The 24261-nt window shown below is 41.4% G+C and overlaps 1 protein-coding gene across 8 annotated transcripts in view; it reads right to left on the bottom strand.

The window, feature by feature from the left end:
• Positions 1 to 24261, bottom strand: part of UNC5D (unc-5 netrin receptor D) — a 412207-nt gene that overhangs the window by 277225 nt on the left and 110721 nt on the right. For 3 of the 8 annotated variants that reach the window (XM_043536307.1, XM_043536306.1, XM_043536303.1), the window contains exon 1: positions 15984 to 16380. The exons of 4 other annotated variants lie outside the window; for them this stretch is intronic. In XM_043536307.1, the coding sequence (XP_043392242.1) occupies positions 15984 to 16080 (97 nt within the window). In that variant the 5' untranslated portion in view covers positions 16081 to 16380. Of the gene's footprint in view, positions 1 to 15983; positions 16387 to 24261 lie in introns of those variants that run through there. One more of the 8 variants, XM_037886503.2, reaches the window with a different exon arrangement.

A 24261-nucleotide genomic window follows, 5' to 3' on the forward strand; every position in this document is an offset into this window, starting at 1 on the left:
TGTCAGCTGCAAATGTTTTTGCTGGGAGTGGCGGGATTTGGCAAGTGCTCTGGGTCATGGAGGAAAATGCAATGCAACATGTGAAAAAAAACCTTCGGTTCTGATGGTTAGTAAACTACTCCAAAGCACTGAGGGGAAAAGGAAACTTTCTTGTTAATGTGTAAAGTCAAACATTATGGACTGATTAGTCCAATTTAAATTTTTCAAGAATGTACTTTATCACTCCAAATTCAAGCTTGATTAAAGTCCTATAAATGGAAACACCAAACTCCCTTCAATTGTAACAGCCCCTGATGTTTACCTTGTGGATGCCATATATTCCAAATATACTTGGTTCATCCTTATTAATTTATCCTTTTTCCTACCACATCTTCTTATGAGAGTTACCTATTTTAACAGGTGACAATTTGCTTCGATAAGTAGCAAGACACTCATTTATTAGAATGCTTCCGTGGCACAAAATAAGAGGTTTTTTACTGATATTACTTCAGAAAGTCATCAATTGTGGAAGGTTCTGAATAGTTCAATGGGAATAAAAAAGGGTACTGGCAATAAATTAGAATACTGTTGCCTTCTTTATGTGTTTCAGGTATTTCTTCACAGTTGCTACTACGCATGAATTTTAAAAAGCCGCTTAGATGAGATAATTCATGAGAAGCATTACGAAACATTACCATGTATTACAGTCAGCTGAGTCTCAGTAGTAGGACTTCACCATATAGCCTCGTCTACACTATGGGGGTAAGTTGACCTAAGTTATGCAACTCCAGCTACATTAATAATGTAGCTGGAGTCTACGTACCTTCAGTCGACTTACCGCGGTGTCTCTTTTGACTTTTGTTCCTCATGCCTTAATTGCTTGTTCTACCCTATTCTAGCGTCCCATCAACTGCCCTTCTCACCATAACTCCATATGTTTCCCAAAGTGGACGCCCACTGGTGTCTCCATAGAGGTGGGCAGTATTTGATTTTGCAGCTGAGCCAAGTTTCACAATAGGAGGAGAGAGAATCTTGGGACAGTGGACTACTGCTTAAAGTCTGCAGTCCACCAAGAACTGCTACTTTGGCCAGGTGCATTAGGTGCCACCATGGTGGTTGGGTCTTAAACCATTACCTACTGGCTTACTTGCAGCTTTTTAGACAAAATTTACCATGGGAAATAAGGCAGCTTCAGGGTCATGATATTTTCCATCACTTCACTCATGCTTGTCCCTGCTCCACAACCTCTGCTGGATTAATCAACATGTCTGTCCCTCCCCAGTTGGGAAACTTAATTCCCCACGGAGCAAGTTTTGTTGCTCTTAACTTAATGATTTAATATCACACAAAGAGTGAAGCAAACCTCTTAAAACTGCCATTTAGATTCTTCAAAAGGGGTTTTTATTTATCTATAGCACTTGCATGCGTGCGCACGCACACACACAAATAAACATCAACCAAGGGGGGGGAATATCAAGCAGGCAAAGTCCTCTTTTCCAGGAGAGGCTCAGTTTCTCCTGTTAAGCTGCTCTGGAGGTTAAGTATGACAGGCCTAGATGATGGAACTTTGTAAGTTGCATGATAGTGCAGCAGGTGCAACGCAGGCATAATATAATGTGAGCATCGGGTGGCTGTTATTGGTTTCCAGCTTACAGGTGCACCTTTTCTCTCCACAGGATCAAGGAGACTATAACTATAACTGACACTCCGAACGCAAAAATTTACTCAAGAATAGCTCTGCTGAGTTACTGATGGTTATGATTTCATTCACAGGGGTTATAGGCTGGCAAGTCACTGCTGAAAGGACTTGCAGCAGTGTTCTGGATTCAGCTCCCGCGCATTCATTTTGGGTGTGTGTGGATGGGGTGGGCCTCTAGGAGGAAGGGGAGGAAAAGAAGAGGCAGAGAGATTTCACAATACATTTTTTGGGACAAGAATGATGTTCAGCCTTTGGAAAGAAGCTCCCTTACCTCTCCACCATCTCTGTAAAAGAAGCTACAGAATATTTATGGAACATGTTTTCTTGACAGCACTTTCAAAAAATAAAGGATAGAGCAGTCAGTTTTCTGCACTCTCCTCTTTCACTAAAGTTGCTACTGCCCTTTGAAAATATGAAAGCACTCAAGAGCTTTCATATTTTCAAAGGGTAAAAGTGCTAAAGAGCAGTCCTGTATTTCAAACACACAGAGAAATCAGTTCACATCTGCTGAAATTGTTCACTCGGAAAAGATAAAAACAGCTAGAAATGTCACTTAGTTACAGAGTCTACCTTATTTTGAAGGGATGAGGGACAAGAGCTGAGGAGCACAGTGGTCAACATTTACCACATTTTACGAGGCCCTTCTGTATCCCACAGCTACAGAATCCATCAGGAAATCTACGCCTATACAGCATTCATTATCTTTTCACATTTAAAGCTTTCATCTCAAAAAGTAGCGATTAGAAATAACAGCGCTTGTGAAAGGTGCTGGATGAAACAATCCTGGAGACTGAAGACCTCCAGTTAACCACAGAACAGAAACAGCACCTAGAACATTGTTGGCTTTCAATAGTCATGCAATACAAGTCATACATATGGACAGCAGCACTGCAATGCTTGGTCGCAACTGACCTGAGGGAAGTTCATTCCCTATTCACATTCAATCTTTGGTGTCTCTGCTGGAAGGACTAGGGAGCTGATCAGTGCTAAATGCAATGGTAACACCAGCCAACTAGGATATGGGCTGAGACCATCATCTCATTTCAGAGAGAACCAAATAGGCATCAAATGGAAACAAAGTTCAGTCATTACCCAGGACTCAAACTTGCCTCAAACCTTCTTCTAAAATAGCCTGGCCTTCCAGGCATGCTGCTGAAGGCATGACATGGTTTTGGGGGAAGGTTAAAGATATGTTTGGGCAGGTGAGGTCAGGGAGTGAAAAAGGGAACTTACTTTGTTGTTTTTTATTTATTAGCTAGCTCAGTGGATTCATTATTTGATGCTAGGTGATCACCATTCGCAATTGTAGATGTAACTGTTCAGCCACGGGGAGCTTTGTAAGGGCATTTTTGTGTGTTATTTAAATCTAAGGAACCAATACAATACAAAATACTGAGTTAGACTCTGTCTGAAATCAGAAAGGTTCTCTATCCGTTACGTTTCCACCTCCTTCCTCTCCATAGAACCATTCAATCTCATCTAGACAGAGAATGTGCTGTGCGGATTTTCTAGGAGACAACTGGATGTTTAAAACTATTTCAGTCTCCATTGTAGTCCCTAGAAAGAGATTCATTGACTTCAGTGAGTACGAAAGAATTCTGCCATTGATATCAATGGGAGCAGGATCAGACCTATAATGAGCAGAATATCAGTTTTGTTCTGTTCCTGCTCTTTCAATCCCATCCCATTTCCTGAAAAAGGGGAGCCAGGAATTGGCTGGTGAGTAATTTGTGGGATGTGCAACTCTAGTCATTAGCTTGAGCTGTTAAAAGGTTACATTTCCCTACAGCTCAAAATAAAATAAAATAAAATAAAGCTCCCCACAATTGTTATGAAGTGTTATAGAAGCAACGAATGGAACTAGCATTCAGACAATTAAAGCAAAGTTATCAATCTTAACAAAAGTCAAGGTAGCCCATTAACAAGCCCCAGATTCAATCGAAATATAACAGGAATATTTAAATTGTAGTATAAATTAGATCTGTAACAATCTTTATAGGAATGAGCAAGTCAAGTAGCAAAGTTATCTTTGGAAAAAATCTATTAGCACTAATGGAGCGATAATCCTTTTAGATTCATTGATGCTGACAGATTAAATACTTTCAATTCATTTTTTATTTGGTTAGCTCATTTGACATTGGATAAGTCCTAGATTCTATGTTACAGTGTGAACAGCAGGAGCTTTTCCGTTACTGTGACAAAACCGTGTACTACTGGCATGTTTTCTGGGGGGTACCAAGTAGTATCCTGTGGGTATGGGTAATACTACACACTACTCCCAAAAGGCAATGAGAGTAGATAAATTTGTTTTAATCTTCAAAATAGAAACACTGCGGCTCAAAGGTTAGAATAAAATTACTGACTTTGCTTCTTATATTAGAGAGGCTGCAAAAGAAAAGGAGAAATAAGAAAAAAATATTATAAAAGAATGTGTGTGTTTAAACACATACAAACACTCCCTGTAATAAGGGGTTGATATGAGTGGTCAGCCTCAATTTAGGACAATGGTTCTCAACCAGGGATAGGCATACCCCTGGGGTACACAGAGATCTTCCAGGTGGCACGTCAACTCACCTAGACACCGTATTTGCCAAGTTTTGCAGCAGGCTACAGGAATAGACTCAATATGGAGAAAAACTTAATGGTTGCTGTTGCTTCACAGCCTCCCAGAAGGACAAGGCTCACAAGTGAAAACCAGGCTCAAGTATCACATTAAAATGGAAGTATAATATGTATGTTCCAATCAATTTATTTTATAATTACATGGCAAAAAAGGAGAAAGTAAGCAATATTTCAGTCACCTTTTAGGTGAGGTAAAACTTGGGGTAGGCAAGACAAATCAGACTCCTGATATGGGTACAGTAGTCTGGAAAGGTTGAGAACCACTGCTTCAGGAGATCGCTTTCTCCGTCTCCAATAGAAGAGACAGTTGTGGGGAGGGGAAGGGGGGGCAGGAAAATGATGAAATCATAGAATATCAGGGTTGGAAGAGACCTCAGGAGGTCATGTAGTCCAACCCCCTGCTCAAAGCAGGACCAATCCCCAATTTTTGCCCCAGATCCCAAATGGCCCCCTCAAGGATTGAACTCACAACCCTGGGTTTAGCAGGCCAATGCTCAAACCACTGAGCTATCTCCCTGCCCCCCGCCCGCCAAATGTTTGTGTCTGTTGAAAAATGCAGTTTCAGCAAAAACAAAATATTTTGCAGAAATATTTCGAGAGAAAAAAACTCACTCCAGAATAGCCTGGTGGTTAGAGCACCTCTGCTCCAGAATAGCTAGTAGCCTGGCACTCACCTAGAATGTGGGAGACCCAGGTTCAAGTGCCAGTCCTTAATCAGAAAGCACAGGGACTTGAACGTCAAAGTATTTTGCAAAACAGAGTTGTTGTTTTCTGCCCAGCCCTATCCAGTAGAACTCAGGGTTCACTTAAGAAAGAACTAACCCTTATTAAATGGAGCTGTGCTGACTTACACCAGGTGAGGTTCTGGTCCATTGAGTCTAACAGGATTCCACTGCTTCCCAACAACAGAATACACAGTAAATATAGCATGGAGATCAATTTTCCAAACACATCCAATTTATGACAACTACACAACCCATCTCTTATAAAAGACCATTTCTTTGTGTACCATATATGGGAGCTATCCAGCCTTAAATAATATGCAATAGGCTGGGTAAAATAATTCAATTTCAGAAATAGAAGGATATTTTAATGTATCTATAAAAATGTACACGACTCTCAGAACTACATGATACATACAGCAGTATCTGGAAGCTTTCAGTTAGAACATAGTGCTAAAGAAGCAAGGCATGCATTAAATATATGCACCACCTACCGTCTTCAGAATATCCATTGCATTCATTATTCAATTGCAGTACAGTACTCTGACAGGGAAAGTGTTGCTAAATGCAATCTAGAATTAAAGTTTAAACTCTAAGCAAACAGTTTACATCGTATATATTTATGCTAAAAGAAACAAAAACCAGTCTCTCTCTCTCTCTCTCTCTCTCTCTCACACACACACACAGTTCTGACCATATATGCCAGCAGTAAATATCTCCTGAATTAGGAATTTCATACATAATATTTGAAGGGTAATGCCTATCCTCATATTTACAGCAGTCTTGGTTTTGGCCTACTCCCAAGAAGTCATGAGGCATCTACCACCATAAAAGTCATGGACACTTGTATGATTGTGTACACTGGACAGGATTTTATACAAAAACTTGAATTCAATTTAGTAGAACAAATTCATTTCTGTAATACAATTTATTACTACGGAGTGTGGTAGAAGAAGTGATTCTGTGAGTGGTTGGTTCACAATTCTCTCACTTAAGCTGTGTGTGCCTATTTTATGTTTATTCTCTGAAAGCATTAAAACAATTGACTTTTACTGGCACAAATACTCAAAAAAATGTTAGTTTCACAAAGGCACTTTTACCAGATAAAAAAAAGTTATACTTATCCAACTAGGGAACACAATAATAGCACGACTTGCAACCAATCACAAATAGGCAGCTCAGATTTTAATTGTTTGAATAGCAAGCCAAATAATAAGTGAAATTCTCTCTCTCACTGACCCACAAACATGAACCAATGGAAATCAAAAGATATTCTGTCTGGGCATTCTCCAAACAGAAAGGCAAAATTCAAATAAAATATTCACTCCAAGTGAGATTTTCAAAATTGAAAAATCCATTGGGAGTTGGGCATCTAATTCCCTTAGGCTCCTTTAAAACTCCCAGCCCTAGTTTGCTTTGTCGCTCTACTGAAAATCTCACCTTCAGCCCTTTACACTGATACACACTCCTCAGGTGGAGGAGATGCAATGATGGATACAATAACCCACTCCCCCCAAATGTTTTCCCCCACAAAGAAAAATAAAACACAGTCAACTGAAACAGTGAATTTACATTTCAGCTAATTGCAAGTTTGATACTGCCTCCTTAAATCAGATATCTGTTATCTGTGCCTCACAGTGGGGCACTGTTCCAGGTCACTCGGAATTATGAGAAGACTGTGAAGCTTCATTTTAAACTCAGATCAAATACCCGCTGTGGAGTCTTTGGTTTGTCATTCCTTTCCTCCTCCATAATTCTAATGAACGGCAATCAGGAGAAAGATTTTTGGAAGCTAACCTGCCCTTATCCTAAATTACCAAGATGAGGAACATTCTGCTGAAGTGAAGGAACATAGCCAGCCATTTTTATATCAGCTACAAGGTGGTCTACATTAGTCTGTCGATCCAAGAATGAGAAATGTGCACACAGTTTGAAGTGATGCCTTTTACAAATGAAATAAAAAGACTGATCCCTGCATATCTCTCAGAGACAATGAGGCAGAATCCCACATTTACTAGCTGGGTATTCTTTCAGACCTAGTGAACACTGGTCTTAATATGTACCTCCCAAATTAGAGAAAGACGATGGAACATATCAGCCTTATTCTGAGCACAGCACAAATGCATACTTCTAGAGACTACATAATAGGCTAGGGGTCCAGAATTCTTTGCTCATATTGCATCTTTGCATGTGCATTGACTGTTTTGATGTATAAGTCCATATTCTGTATTGCAGAGTAGAGTACATGCATGCAGACAAAGTATAAATGCTATGTTCTGAAGTTCTGGCCTTATATAACGTAAATATTTTTTTTCCACACCAAGGACACATCTCAGCAAACTTATTAATATTTCTTTTTCTCTCTCTCTCTCTCTGAGGAGAAAATTCTTTATTCAAATTTGGTTTCTGAGTTATCCCTTCTTTTAATCAAATCCTATGTGTCCACATGACATCTTGACTCCTTACATACCACAGAATCATAGACTATCAGAGTTGGAAGGGACCTCAGGAGGTCATCTAGTCCAACCTCCTACTCAAAGCAGGACCAATCCCCAATTTTTGCCCCAGATCCCTAAATGGCCCCCTCAAGGACTGAACTCACAATCCTGGGTTTAGCAGGCCAATGCTCAAACCACTGAGCTATCCCTCCTCTGAGGTCTGGGGAGGTAGTGTTGGAAGCAAGACTTTCATACAACTCTTTGATGCCCTTTGGACTCCAGTTGTGGTACCCAACAGAGCTGGACTTCTTTGCTTGAGCACAGAGACAGACATTTTCCATTCCCAAAACTTGGTTGTAAGGTTTCTTTTCTACATTTTATCCAATTCAAGAGGAGTTTTGCTTTAAGTGTTTTATGGATTGTAAAGTGCCTTAGGATATGCAGCATGATAAGCATTTGAGAATGGGCAGCTTGTGTTGTATTGCTGAAGTTCTTGTCAAGCACAATTTAAGAGACTTTAATCTCTTGTTATGATAATACCCTGAAAGAAGCCACAATTTGATAACAAAACAAGTTGGATTGGGAGAAAAAGAAAAGCTCACTAAGGAAGATTCTTATAACACTTTTTCTGTAAAGCTTTAGATCTTACAGCATGTTTAAAGAAACAATGAATGCTTTGATTTTTCATTTGTTTGCAATGGCTCAACATAGTTCTCTTGTGGTTCTGCAGCACTCGAAAGATTGTCATCCCAAACTTGAGGGAAAATAAGCAGCATTTTAAAAAAATTGGCTGTATTTAAAAAAACTAAACAAAAAACCTAAACAACACTTTTTCTCCCATTAATTTAAACGGAAATTTTCTGGATCCAGTACAACTATTGTGTTACCACAGCACTTAGACTCCAGCTGAGATCAAGGTCCCTTTTTGCTACATAAACTATAAGATCTTCTTATTGTGTATAAGTAGACAAAGAAAAGGTGGGGAAACAGGCACAAAGAGCCAAAGTCACTTGCTCAAGGTTATACGCAAAGTACGTGAGAGCTGGGAATAGATTCAGGTCCCTCTGAGTTCCAGCCCAGTAACCCATCCACTAGAACACACTGCCTCCCTCTCCTTTGTCTGGGAAGATTTCCTAGTTGCGATATTGTTAGCATATGTTTTCCTTTCTCTCTAGAATTACAGATGAGGGAAGCTGTGCATTCATGAAGGAACCAGACAGAAACCCTCTTTGTACACAGAAAGGATAAAGCCCAGGTCACGGTAGTGAAAGTTGCCACCATTGCCATGAAGAGGGATTACTCTCCAAGCCTGGCTGTTTGTGGGCCTGCTAAATGAGGCCTCTGCTAAAAGATTTTTTCCAGTGGTGGTGGTGGTGTTTGTGTGACAGGGACATTTGCCCACTGGGAACTGAATTGAGCCACCAATTCATTTCTTACAAGCCAGCCAGCCAAGCATTAGTTGGTAACTATTTTTGGTTACTACCAATCTTGGCAGGATGCAAAAAGATGAACTGGTGTTAGGGCATTTATGTCCCCTTACCAATTCCCAAAGTCTTCCCATTCCAGGCTTGTTATTCTATCACGTGCAAATAATTGCTTTTTCAGGAAGGCTTTCAAAGGCACAAACAGGCAGTTAGGCACCAAATTCCCATTGAAAGTCAACTGGGTTTCGGCACCTAATTCCCACTTGTGCATTTTAAAATCATTTTCTTTATTGTTAAAGAACTTCTCCTGAAACAAAATAGTAGTAGTCAGCCAATTATTAGTATCACACTAGCTCCTAGACACTCCAAGAAAGATCAGAGCACTGTTGTCCTGGATGGTCCACAAACACATGATAAGACAGGTCCTGTCCCAGAGAGCTTGCCATCTAAATGGACAAGACAGACAAAGGGAAGCCTTATTATTCCCATTGTACAGATGGGGTACACACACACACACACACACACAGATTAAGTAACATGCCCTAGGTCACAGAGGGAGTCTATGGCACAGCTAGGAACTGAACTCATAACTCCTGAAGGCACTGCCATAATCACAAAATTATCCTTCCTCTCTAAAGCTAAGGCCCGCTAATAATTCATAAGTGACTAAGGTCATATATCACATCTACCAATGTGATATATGCAATCATGTGCCAGCAATGCCCCTCTGCCATGTACATTGGCCAAACTGGACAGTCTCTACGTAAAAGAATAAATGGACACAAATCAGACGTCAAGAATTAGAACATTCAAAAACCAGTCGGAGAACACTTCAATCTCTTTGGTCACTCGATTACAGACCTAAAAGTGGCAATTCTTCAACAAAAAGACTTCAAAAACAGACTTCAACAAGAGACTGCTGAATTGGAATTAATTTGCAAACTGGATACAATTAACTTAGGCTTGAATAGAGACTGGGAGTGGATGTGTCATTACACAAAGTAAAACTATTTCCCCATGTTTATTTCCCCCCCCGCACCCCCAGTTCCTCAGAGGTTCTTGTCAACTGCTGGAAATGGCCAACCTTGATTATCACTACAAAAGGTCCCCCTCCCCCCGCCCACCCCCGTTCTCCTGCTGGTAATAGCTCACCTTACCTGATCACTCTCCTTACAGAGTGTATGGTAACACCCATTGTTTCATGTTCTCTGTGTATATAAATCTCCCCACTATATTTTCCATTGAATGCATCCGATGAAGTGAGCTGTAGCTCACGAAAGCTTATGCTCAAATAAATTGGTTAGTCTCTAAGGTGCCACAAGTCCTCCTTTCCTTTTTGCGGATAGAGACTAACACAGCTGCTACTCTGAAACCTAAGGCACATTTTGTTTCTCTAATCATAGTATTTTGATATATTGCCTTCTTTTGTGTTACTAAAAAAGTCTTCTCATTAGAACACTCCAACCCAGGTTATAAGTTGTGGAAGAGACAGTAGAAGCAGCTAACGGACTCTTAAAGGCAGCCATGAGGACAATATTGCCCAGCAGGCTTTTCCCCCTCTGGTCTGATTCAAGAGAGGATTAGACATTTATATAGATGAGACATCCACAGCAATTCTAGGTAGAATTTTTTGCAGGGTAAGGATAAGGGCATATTTGTTTACTTGTTTTGGAAAGAAGTTTCCCACATGGGGAAGTTCTTCCACGGCTGATCACTGCTGGATTTCTCCCAAGCATCTGGTACTGTTAGACAGGTCCCTCGGCTGATTGTGGCAATTCCTGTTCTCCTACATCACCAACATTACTGAATAATTGGATGTCATTGAGAGGTTAGGAGGACAAAACCATCAACTGAAGTTAGATAAGTAAGCTACAAAAGGTGAAATAAGAAGTTTAGATTTGCTTGAATTGTTAGCTATTTTCATAATCTACTCGCAACCGTGCATCACAACATTGTCTATTGTCTTCTAATGATCTGTAACAGACTATAAAAACAACATACTTGCAAATATCCATGCTATATGGGTAGGCCAGATGATACACTGTGGCACAAGACAAGTTCTTTAAAAGTAGAAATGGAAAATGAAACAAGTTTATATTTTCTATAAATGAATCCGACCATCTGCTCCATTACAATAGCAGCAACATCGAAAACAACAGAAACAGCAGCCTCTGGTGTTAAATTTCTGCTCTCAGTCTCAGACTCCACATTTCCTCAGAAAGCAAGACTAAAAATACAGAAAAGACACATCAAGTTGCCCTGCGGGATCCCTTGTACCATAAGTAATTTTCCATCTTAGTATATGATATCATACTATTCGTATTTGCCATCTGTAATTCACTATAAAAGTACCATTATATTAGCAATTTTCATTCTGCATTAGTGAAAGTCCATCTAGGTCTGAAATTCAGTTACGGTATCAAGGAGGACACTTGTTTTCATAGCATGGTAAGCTCATTTCACCTCTTCAGAGCTATTCTTTGCATATGAAGAGACAGAAATGATATATCCCCCCAGCAACTGTGAAGAAATTATGCATCAAGTAGCACTTGCATATAAAAAAAAAGAGACTAACCATAAAATCTCAGAAATAGGTTAGCACAAAGGAACTGTTATGCTAGTTCTAACTACATTAATGGAACATGTCCACAGAAAGAGGTCATCTAGTAAGCAAGTATATGATGGAGTTTATTTGCAGATCTGTGTGCCATGACAGTATTATATGTAACACCTTGATCTGATGTTTGGCCACAGAGGAGGGAAGTTACTGTGCAGAGCTACACCGACCTGCACTCAGTTAGAGGTAGTGTACTGTATTTTCTTTGCAAAGTAGTAATGTGCAGAAGTATTTTGCTATGCAACAAGTGTGCTGTTAAAAAAAACAAAAACAATGGGCTGCATCTACCTACTGCATTTAGATGTTGAAGTGACCGCTGCCCTCTGATGTAAAGAATTAGAGCCAATTCATGTTGGAAGAAATTCTGGCATTCTACAGGTGTAATCACACCACCCCACTAAAATTTCATGCACAATTTGTGGCAACATATTATCAGAAGATAATGAATTGGGAAAGTTATCAAAGAGGGCAACAAGGAAGTGAGAAGATGTCAGGAGTTGACTTGTAAGAATTATTAGAAAAATCTAGATTTGCATTCATAAAGAAAAAGGTGAAGGAAGATGGTCAAGTGGCCCAAATACAGAACTGGGACCAGGAACCTCCACATTCTAGACTCAGCTTTGACACAGAATCCTTTCTGTAGCGTCAGGCAAGTCACTTTACCTCTCTGAACCTTAGTTTCCCAATCTGTGAAATGGAGCGAATATGTTACTATGAGCATACCAAGCGTGCATCATTCTGAAAGATATAGCAAAGGCAGATATCAACTACTAAGTAATATGGTGACATGAACAGAAACTGCAGGTGTTGGCTCAGGAGCCATCTCTCTGCTGAAAAGGTAATTTCTGTGAGCAACTGAAGGAAGAGAGTGATAGACACACTCTTGAAAAGTATTACACACTGGAGTACCAAACAAATGGATGGACCATATGATCTTCTTTCCAACCTTGAGTCCATAAGCAGAATGCCCATTCTGAGGATGCCTTAAATGACACATTCAGAACTAAATCACACAAATGGACCATAACTATTATCCACGATTATTTCCTAACATTTTGTATATTACCTACATCAAATGATTAGAATATTTCATGTACATCTAGACAACACATTCACCACATATAGACTTTAAAAAGAACAAACAAATCAGTATGTTGACACTGTGTGGATTCAATTAGCACTTGGCAGGTCAGAATATCCCCCCCACATACTTTCAAGTTGTAAACTGTTAAATGTATTTTTAATAACCAAAAAGCTTCATTCTCAGCAAGGTACCAGGTACAAAGAAATGAATCTCAGTGAGGCTCTCCAGAAAACAACATACATAAAATATATTCCTTTCAAGCAGTTTTTTTTAAACACCCACTCTCCTTACTCCACATATTCAAATAAGTGGAACTAGCCACGCAACACAATAATAAGCCTCACATGAAATGCCATAGAGAACTGTTAGAGCACTAATCCAGTGACTCCAAATACTTAGCAAATACTAAAGAGTTCAGATGAACAATACCCCAATGAAACATAAGTCCCATTTACAAATGAGAGAAACTGAAGCAGACAGGTAAAATTAATTTGCCCAAGGTCACAGCAAATCAGTGGCACAGATGGGATTAGAACTCAGATCTCCTGACTACCAGTCCTCTACCTTAACTACAAGACTATTACAAATGGAATTCAGTATTTGTGCCTTTTCCCAGAAAGCATTTCTTCTGGTTCCATCTCCAAGAGTGATATCCTCCAATAATTGTATTATATGCCCCACTGGGCCATAGAATCCTGGCCAGGGTCTCAGCTATGCAACTATCTAGACTGCTGTTGTCCTCCGTTTTACACATTTATTACCAGACGTTTTAGACTGAAAGCAGATATTGTTCCAATACCTTGTTGGCCACAGATCCACCCTTATTCCATTACGTGGGTTAATGGTGCTCTTTATCTTCATAAAATCAGTAGCAATATGCAGTGGCTGTCATGCAGTTCTGTAAATGCATAGGCACCATTTGAAGAAGAAGGAAAACACTTAATGATTCTTATTTAGAACACAATGTACTTAGATCTGGCAATACCACCCAATGCATAGACGTGGGCTTTATAAACAAGACATTGAGAGAAGGATGTTTATATTTTGCAGACATCTTTATATCAGATATGGGGATGGACACAAAGTATAGTTTTCCATGCATCAATGAGTTAATTACCAGGGAAATATTAGTGACTTTCTATGTCCCATTTTTCAAATTACGAGCATCTCTCTGTACAATGTTTATTGTAAAATAAAAGCCTGCAGCTATGCACACATTCATTCTAATAGACTTAAAATGCAATGCGAAGATTATCTGCAATCATTCCTTTTTGCTTTTAAGCCCTACTCAGAGTGAAACTCTGGAATGCAATTTCTCTTAGAGGTGGCTCTAAGACAACTTCATAAACTGTAATCTTATAGCTCAATGGGTCAGTAACTGGGGTTAACTGCTCCAGCTAAAGCTACAAGTAAACACTATGCAGCATCAAAAAAGTGAGAGACTCTGCAGCCACTGAAGTGGTTCTAAAAATACCTTGCTATCCCTCATAATAATGCCTAAAAACAATTGCACATTAGCCTGGCACCTACAACATCCTGTACGGTACATTTTAACTAATTAGCTGAAGCTTGCTTCTAACAAGAGAGGGCAGAAAAAGAGTTGGCCTGCTGCACGTGACCTGTAGTGTGAAATTTCAGATGCTTAAAGGGGCCTGATCCTGTTACTATTGAAGGCAATGGCAAAAACTCCCAGTGTTCAAAATGTGCTGGAGAAAGTCCTTCAGCCTCCCTTCATCCCACACATTCTAATATTTCAGATTTAAATACACACACAGTTTCCCCAGGGAATCATATATAAATTATTATATTTATAGTCACATTGGGGGTGAAAAAGTAGTTAAACTGCATTTTGTTCCCTGTCACGTTCAATCCTGAAAACAAAAGTTCACTTTTTACGTATAGGAACTTTTGTCCCACGGCTCCTAAATACTTCGCTTCACCCAATTACACCAAAATCTTCCCACCTATCCCCTCTGCATTCACCCTTATCTTTATGCTAAACAAACCATTTGGTTTTATTGTGGAATAGCAGATGAGGGTGGACAGCTAAACACACAGGAACTACAACGAGATGTTACCAGCGACCTGCTAATGACTTATTTTATAAAGACTAAAACAACAAAGTACATGGGAAAGAAAATGGAATGATGAACATAATACACATGGCAAGGATGGAGACCTACACAGACATTATTACTCCTGCATAATAGACAGTCTCAAGAGATTCCTTCAGGATCTATTCAGACAGCATCAGATTTTGATTACTCTAATCTGGAAAAGAAGCCGAACAACAACTGATGTATCAATCTCAAGTTCCAAACAGTCAACAACAACAAAAGCCCCACCAAAACACAAAACAACACTAGCTTCCAACAGCAAATATTTTCCTTGAGAAGGATGACAAACATGAAAACACCCCCCGCACACACACACACACACACACACACACACACTTATGAGAAGTCCAGATAAAATAGCCAAGGTGTCAAGGATTCCAGATGCTGAGCAGTTGACATTCTTTGGCGAGTTGCTTGGCAGATTTTCTAATTGAAGAATTTTAGCAGGACGACATTAAATAAAAATGTGGGAACCAGTGTGTACCAAAAATAAACATATCCCAGACGGGAGTGTTATTTGACAAGTAATTAAGCTCTCATTGCTACAGGAGGTGGTAAAGTAAGGCAGGAGGCTTAGGGATTTTGTCCAATGGGTACATTTTCACACACTGGAGCCCAAGGGACGCTCATGCTACATCTTTCTCACCCACTTTAACAGGCTGGAGTTCTCTCTGCCTATAAAACAAGCAGTCTTGTGGTAAATCACCTCTGTCCTCAGTAAGGATTCGAACTACCGGTCACAATTTCCACTGCAATTCTGTCTCCCCCACACCCCACTCCAAATGAACTCCTGGACACGATGTCCTGCAGCAGGACATGCTTTTTTCTGATCTTCCCCCTCCCCCCATGGGGTCTTCCCCCCCCCCCCCCCCAAAACAGCCCATCCATTAGAGGTGCACCATACAAACAAAAAGGGTGATCCGTGTTCAGTGCATGCAAAGGACTCCAGGATGCAGACAGATACAAAAGGTGCCACTGAGTGGGGAGAGGAAGGGGGTAACCTCACCCTACCCTCTTTATTTTTTGGAAGCTGGTTGAATAATTTCCCTTGCACGCATCAAACGTACACACGCGCAAGAAGCAAACCTGTGAGACATAACGACACCCAGGGCTGCCGAAGCAAACTTTGCATCCCCAGCTAGCCGGGGACGCAATCAGCACCTACGGAGGAGACAGCTCCCGGCTCAGCGCTCTTCCCACTCAACTCCGCAGCCACCTCCCTGGGACGGACGGGGGCCGGGCTCCCGCGCACCATGACTCGCTGTCTCGCCCCCCACTTACCTCTGAGGGCAGCAGCCCAGCTGCAGAGCCCCAGCAGCAAGAGCAGCCGCCTCCTCAGGCGTGCGGGACACCCTCCTCCTGCAGCCCGTGTCCCCATGCTCCCTCCACGCCTCCTTTCCCCCTTCTGCACTCCTGCTTTCCTTCCCCCGCCAAGGGGGGTAACTTCCCGCCCGGCTCTCAGGGCTCGAGTGCCAGCCTGGGACTTGCCTCCCTGTTATGACTGAGCGGTGTCCCTGGGAGGGGCTTTGAGGCTCCGGGGACTGGGGAGGGGGCTCAGTGGGTGCCGGGTGCCCCCAGCCCTGCGCTTCCCGGCGCCCGCCTCTCGCCGCTCGCATTCCGCATCTCGCCGCTCGCCAGGCGCCCGGCTACAGACTAACCGGAGCAGCTGCGAGCCAGCATCCCTAATGAGCCCCCCGCCCCTCCACCGGCAGCCAGTTAGGCCAGGGCTGGGCGGGGCCTGGAGGCAGGAGGGGGAGGACGTGGTACCCGGCCCCAGGCACGAGCGAAGGGATGGAGCAGGTGCGCCCTGGCAGACAGGCGGGCGCAGGGACAGCTGCTGCCGCAGCAGAATGCGGGCGATTCCCCTCCCCGGCTCCTTTCTTCCCCTCTTCCACATCTTCCCTCCCGGCCCCGGCCCCCTCCTCCCGAACTGCTGCCCGGCCTGCTGGGAGACGCTGCAGCTTCATCTTGCTTCCCCAGAAACGTTACATCGCTTCCCCTTCGATCCTCGCTCCAGGCTTGTTCTGATTCCTCGATTGCCTTCCCAGCTATCCTCCTGCAAACCTCCTTTTCCCCCACCCCGACCCTTATTCTTCTTTCCCAGTGATCACTCCTCAAGATAAACCTTTCCCCAGACATACAGCCCTGGGGAGGCTGTTACACTGCCGGGGGCAGCTTTCAATCTTCATTAGGGGGTCTGGGAGCCTTCTAATTTCCTTTCGGTTTTTTGTTTGTTTGTGAGCCCTAGAGAACCTGTCTACCATCGAATCATGGTTGGGTATGCGAGCAAGACAGAGCAATACCACAAGTCATCTTATGGCTAGACTCTGCTGACTTTACACTGGTGTAAATCAGGAACAGCTCCACCAAAGTCCGGAGTGCAAAACTGGTAGAAGTGCATCAAGATCTGGTCTTTAGTTTAGTTTTAAAACATAGCGGGGGGAGTCCCAACTTCAAATGCAAATCTCAGCTTATCATTAACTATGGAGTCCTGACTAGCACCACCACCATGATGTGTTAAAAAACACTACAACAAAACCAGTCAATAAGAATACAAAGAGCATTCCTGCCACCTCCATCCCTTCCATAAAGCAGGTAGGTTCTGTGCCATACTCTATTTACATTGCATCTAGCTAAATGTATTTTTAAATACTTTTCCTTGCCAGCCTATAACTGTTCTCACCCACCTTTATTTTTTCCCCTCTAATCCTTCATTTTTTTCCAATCATATTTTTGATGAGGAGAAAAAATAAACAGGTGCACTGAAGTAGCTGAAACATGAAATCAACTGAGATATAATAGATTTGGCTGATAAAGTCAACCTGCAAAATTGAAATATTAGTATATGCTTTGTCGAAGAACCTTATGCATCAGCCACTGATAGAGAAACTTTCAGGTATGAAGAACAGCAGCAAAGCATGACCCCGGATTCTAAACAAACCAACATTTTCAAATCATAAGATTTCAGTGAGTATGAACTAAATAGAAAGTTTGAACAGTCCAAGTTATTTGTTACTGAGACCATTCAGGACAAAAATGGTCTAACACTTACTTGATGCTAAATTTCTTAAAGGAGCCATTTAAACTTATTTTAACCCAAAGTAATAGATTTACTTGTAAATTCTCAGGAAACTCATTCTGTACTCAAGGAGTGAGTGCTGTAATTTTGGGGAGGGTACATTATATTCTTCATACTTGTCAAAGCAGTTGAATCCCCACTTTAAGAGCAAACTCAACTCATCCTAAACTAGGAGCCATGATCAGTCTTCCCTAATAATATACAAACAAGCGATGACTATCTGAGGGTGTGAGAAAAAGGAGACCAAGACCAGTACAGGGGGCTGGACTTGATGACTTCTTGAAGTCCCTTCCAGCCCTACCTTTCTAGGATTCTATGAAATGGAGACACAGGAAAGCTGAATCAATTTGGGGGAGTAAGAATTTAGTCAGGGATGACCATGTTTTTAGGGGACCCAGAAATTCTGGCAATGGAACAAACACGCTTGTTTTAATGGGAATAGAAAGAGGGAAAGGAAAGGTCAGTACTAAAGGAGCACACATCACCTGATTCCTCAGCTACCATTGATAAGAGTGAGTGGATCATATTTATATTGCCCCTGCTATACAAGGGCTATTTATTGGGGCTGAGCATTTTGCGTTTCTAGACCGTTCTTTCCAATGCTGCCTAACTGTGTAGAAATGTATCTCCTGTTGGGACTCTGCCTTCCATATTTGGTACAAAATAGCCCAGTATGGTGTAGTGAACAAAATACAAGACAGAGTCAGGACTACTGGACTCTATTCCCATCTCTGAAACTGACTCACTGTGGGACCTTGTTTAATCTGTGTCTCAGATATTTGCCATATTTTACAGTTCGGGAAACTATCTCATGGGGGTAAAAAGACTTACAAGATCTCCAATTCCCTGCTCGTTATGTGTTTGTGAAACTTCACTGGCGCCCAATTAAGAGCAGATGTTGTAAAGACAGATCAAAAACAAATGTACATTTTCTGCAGTAGCCTTAGGGGTCACCTCCATACCAAGTGGGTTCCCAAAAACATGGAGCAATAAGCTGGGAAGCTATGCAGGAACCAAAACTTTGCCTGCTATACTGTATATTTCGGAGCTAGTCTGAGAAAAGCCCACCCAAAGCAGCTGCTATAACAGATGTGGGCACATCACCACCAGCAGCCCAGTTGTCATTATGTGGAGACTACTCTGCTGCAACACTTTCTGTGTCAGTGCAGAAAAAGAGTGCCTAAGATACTGCTTGTAGTGCCTTACACTCTCAACACTAAAGCACTCCTTCTCCTGGTCTACCCACCCAAGCAGATTTACTCCAAGCCAAACTAATTATCTATTCCTGCCCATGCCACTGAGTGAATGATTGATGCTTTGGATAAAAGTTCCAAGTTTCCTGCTTGTAATGCAATTATGACAGGGGCAGGCAAGAAGCACAAGTTTGAAAAAAGGCCAACATCTGGTAACTTCAATCAATACTCATGGAAGTACAATTAAATGGAATATTCAGCAAGAAATATATCTGGGTGGAATGCTGCAATTTTGAAGGGAAATCCTACTTCAGTCAGAACTTTGCATAATTTAGACATCTGTGCATGCTGATATTGTACATCCATATATAGACACAGGAGGGCCCCTGGCATGATATATGCAAGACCTTAATATATGGCTGTCCATGTCTTAACAATGCAGTTGGGATAGCCTTTTGCCATAAGGCAATGCACAGTGTTTAATAAGGGAGATACTCACATCATGACTACAGGCTGCTTTTTGATGTTAGGATCTAAGCAGGAGTGGAGAAGCAGTCAGGGCTTCTCCCAGTAGGGATGGAGAGAAGAAAGGAGACAGCCTAGTCAGGAGAGAGAATGGAGCAAAGGTTACAAAGGAGAACTCTACTCTTCCCTAGCGCTCTACGGGTTAAGGCTCACAAAAAGTAACATCTGTTTTCTGACCGTGCATCTTCCCCATCTGGGACTTACCTCCAAGAATCTGGCAGCTTGAAGTTCAGATGCAGCTGCTGACACAGAGAAATGAAGAAGGAGGCAACAAAATGTTTTTCAGCATCACCATCTTTGAACTTGTAAAGTGCTATAGAGATTCTGAGCGAGTTTGCCTACAACAAGAGATATTAGGCTGCTGAAGAGAGGTGCCCAAGTTTGAACACAGGGCTCTGTATCTTCCTTACAGGGCAATAAACTACACTTGACACTCAGTGGAATCTTCCAGCTGAGTTTGCAAAGGAGCTTTCAGACACTATTACTCTTCAAGTGAAACAGATAAAGTTTGCCATTGTGTGATTAATTTTTGTTTCTGATTTGAAATACAAACCTAAAGGACCCGATAGTGATTTGTAATAAATCAGTACACACATCCATGTCAGATAACAGGGGCATCCCAAAACACATTTTCAGTGGCAGATAGGGTACTGCTTTTTTTTTTTTTTTTAAGTTCACTTTGTGGTTCCTGCAACTAAAACATACATGGGATGTCACTGGGCTCTGATAAGATGTCGCACAGCTATGCATAATGTATCTAATAATGCAAAAGACAATAAGTGTATATCCAGGCCACCAGTCTGTACGAGAGTGAGTACTAGGTACTTACCATTTGACACAAATGCAATTATTCATATCTTGGTAATGGGGCATGCTGCTGGAGTATACATCAGGTCATCCGCTGTTTTACTTTTAGCTTGAGTGGGACTACAAATATGTAATTAAATAATCCAAAAGCACTTTGGAGGGGCTCAATTACTGGAACATAGAATACAATTAAAAAGCTAGTTGTCTTTAGCAGGTTTTGGATATTTCATGTCCCCCACACCCACGTCCATAAATGTTCCTAAATAAAATGTGAGCTGAAAAATACTAATCTTCTGACATCACAGGCAGATGAGCTAAATGCAGAGCAATCAGATTGCATTGAATATTGTAGCTAAAACAATATTGTTATTTCTACTGCAGTAGTACCCAGGGGTATGTCTACACTGCACAGTAGTACCCAGGAGTATGTCTACACTGCAATTAAACGCCCATGGCTGGCCCATGTTGGCTGACTCAGGCTTGCAGGGCTTAGGCTAGGGGACTGTGTAATTGTAGTATAGATGGTCAGGCTTGGAATGGAGACCAGGCCCACTCATGGAATAGACATACCCTAGGAGTCCCAGTCATACACCAGGACCCTATTGTGCTAGGAACTGTATAGAATAAACAGAACTAAAAGGACAGTCCCCACCCCAAAGACCTTACAATTATAAAAATGACCTGTAGAGGAACAGGACCAGACTGTTTCAGATGGAGGAAGAAAACTCCATCTGGATCGGTTGTAGCTGTGACAAAGTTAATCATTACAGTGGCATCCAAAAGCCCCAGTCACAATCAGACCCTGTTGTGTTAACCGCTGTACAATGACAGATGAAGAAGAGGTACCAATTCTCGCCAGGGCAGGTGCTAAGTCAGTTTACAGCACCCGAACAGGGAGATGGCCTGCTGTCCATTAACATAGTTGGAATATGGAGGAAAGGATTTCTGGCCTCACGTGACTAGACACAACCCCTCCCCACACCGAAAAGGAGGAGGTAGATCAAATTCCCCTCTGCAGTAGCACTCACCCCTTCCCTCAGGTACTATGGAGGGATCCAGATGTGCATAGCATTGGGACAGGATGGACTTCATGTCCCTTCATCCACACCAGGTCTAGCAACATGCACAAGGAGTAAGTTAGTACATCCCGTGCCTGTTCTAAGATCCTAGCTGAGACCCCCTCCAGACTGCAGAATAGCCTTAACAGGTGATACTAGCCCGAGCTACATAGAAGTGGCGAGACAGAATTAGGAGTTCCAACTGCTCACTGCCAAGGCTCAAACTACTACTGGACCACACCTCTCTGTGTAAGAGCTGATCCTGAAAGACAGCAGCAGTTGCAAATGCTGAGCAGTTTTCAGTGTCAGGAGCCTGATTCTTCTCTTGCTTAGAAGTATCTGAAGCTGAAGGAGCCATTACGCTAGTATGTGTGATTGGGTCAGTAGGCCCAAATTTCTACTGGGGATTGCTTTCGGCTAGCCATATTGCCGATTATGAAATAGGTTTTCATCTCAGTCCTGCTTCTTAGTCTCCATTTTACGAGGCAATACCATTGGAATTAGCAGAACACCAAGACCTAACACTTGTGTTTGGCACCCCACTAGGTACAGTTCCACATACATGGACATTCAGCAAGAACTCAGCAGATCCTTTTCCTTTGCCCTAAAGTTTATACCAGTTTGTAGCTGCAGCTATATGGTTTTATAGTTTTTTCTAATGAAATTTTTAATTGTTGTTTAACTCTTCTTTGGTCGGGGGTGGATGTGTTACTGTGGATGTGTTACTGAAAGATTGTCTGACAGTAAAAGGATACACTTAATTTTTTTTTAACCCCCTGGATATTTTCTATGTCCTCATTCTCTGATGCTACGTCGGCAATAAACAAACATTGCAGCTGTTTGACTTTCAAAAGGAACAGCCATATGCCATCTGTGTCTACCCATTTCAAAAACACTCATGGAAAGGTCTCTGCATCTATGTTGTACCTTAAGCATGAAATACCTGCCTCCCTGCACTGAGCAGCCCTCAACATTCTCCTCTACCACATCATCTATAGAAAGACTCCGCAAATTAATGATGGCTAAGCCCCGTCTTGTAACTGATTCCAGGCAGGTGACTCCCTGTGCCCATGGGGCACCCCACTGAAATCAGTGGGGCCCTTTGTGGGCACAAAGGTCCAGCTGCATGGACTCACCAGCAAAAATCAGGGTTAGAACTGGATCCATTTATAATTTTTTTTCCAAAATTGTTATAATGTAACTCTTTGATTGTATCTCCCTCCTCCTACCTTTCACACTCCACTTCTCTTCTAACGCCCCAATCCTAACACCCAGGCACCTTCTTAATTTTACATACTGTAACTCTTTGCAGGATCGAGGCCTTAGATTGTAAATGTTTTAGGACATATCCTCATGCATGTCTGTACAACCCCACAGCACAATGGGCCTTCATGGGGCCCTAATACTTTGAATGCTACCTTAATATAATATTCAACAAATGACCATATTGGGCCATCAAATGAATGGGAAATTCTGCTTAATACATGACCTGATGTCATAAATTACAAGAGCCTCCCATCACCAAGGCACTTCAGACACTGCAAAAATCAATGATAGTAACACATTAAGATGCTAATAATAATATATGATGATACATCATCATATAAAAGGACCTAACACCAAAACAGAGAATTTTCAAAACATCTATTCATACCCTTAAGAAGTCAAATAATTATGATCATGAACACGCAATCAGATCTGCATAAATGAACCCTTGTACCCTCTCAAGACACAGAATCACAGTTTTAAACAGGAGGCATGAATTTTAAAAAACTCAAACAAAACAAAAACCTCACCACTACAGAAACAAGTTTTCTACACAGTTTGAGTCCCAGCTTTCTATTTCTTGTTTACCAGGAACCACACCATCTAGTGAATGCATCCGATGAAGTGAGCTGTAGCTCACGAAAGCTTATGCTCAAATAAATTTGTTAGTCTCTAAGGTGCCACAAGTACTCCTTTTCTTTTTGAGAATACAGACTAACACGGCTGCTACTCTGAAACCATCTAGTGGTTGAATGATATACTGCATATAAATATATTAAATACCCACCTAATTCTGATGACCAGATTGTGGCTTATATCTATTTTCCAAAGCTCAGCAAAAGCTGCTGGTGACCGTCTTATGACATATGCCCATTTGAATGCCCTGCACTACAACACATAACTAATTGCTTGGTAAAGTGGTTTGAAGTACTCTGAGTATGAAAAGAATGTCAGGTTTCTAAAACCAATTTCTACTGTATCTTTCATCAAGATACCAGGGTAGAATGTTTACCTCTGATCTGTACTGCAGTCCTACTCTTTACAATGTACATAACACATTTTAGCTTGGGAAAAGTCTATTCTCAATTTTTAATATCTTACAAAGATGGAATGCTGCTCTTTGATTTTATGCTATTTTGCTTTCATATGCATCAAAAATTATGCAAAACCTTTTATCCAAAAAGGTACAGATCTAACATGGTCAATGATTTAAAAAAAAAAAAAGGCAATATTTTACTAACATCTCAAAAAGATTCCACATCCCTCACTGGAAAGCAAAGTAGCCATATGGGCAGTCATAAGCCATCACTTTTGAGGAGATACAATCTATATAATTTTTAAAATGATTAACCCAAGATGAAATATGATACAACTGTTTGCATTTTTCCTTTGTGTTTACATTTTCTACAACTGACAAACACCATAAGGCGAAGTTAATTTGATAAAAAGAAGAATGCTAAAGTGGTTGGATTTGCACCAGAAAGGGAATCTGTGGTTTAGAGTGCCAATTGGATGATCAAAATTTGAAATCTGCTAATGTATGTTAAATCATAACATTTGGGCATTTACAGAAGAGCGTAATCTTTCACATCTAATTCATTCCTTGAACAATAAACTTGGGCAAATCAGAT

Source organism: Chelonia mydas, chromosome 26 (genome assembly GCF_015237465.2).
Source record: "Chelonia mydas isolate rCheMyd1 chromosome 26, rCheMyd1.pri.v2, whole genome shotgun sequence".
In the NCBI taxonomy this organism is placed as follows: domain Eukaryota; kingdom Metazoa; phylum Chordata; order Testudines; family Cheloniidae; genus Chelonia; species Chelonia mydas.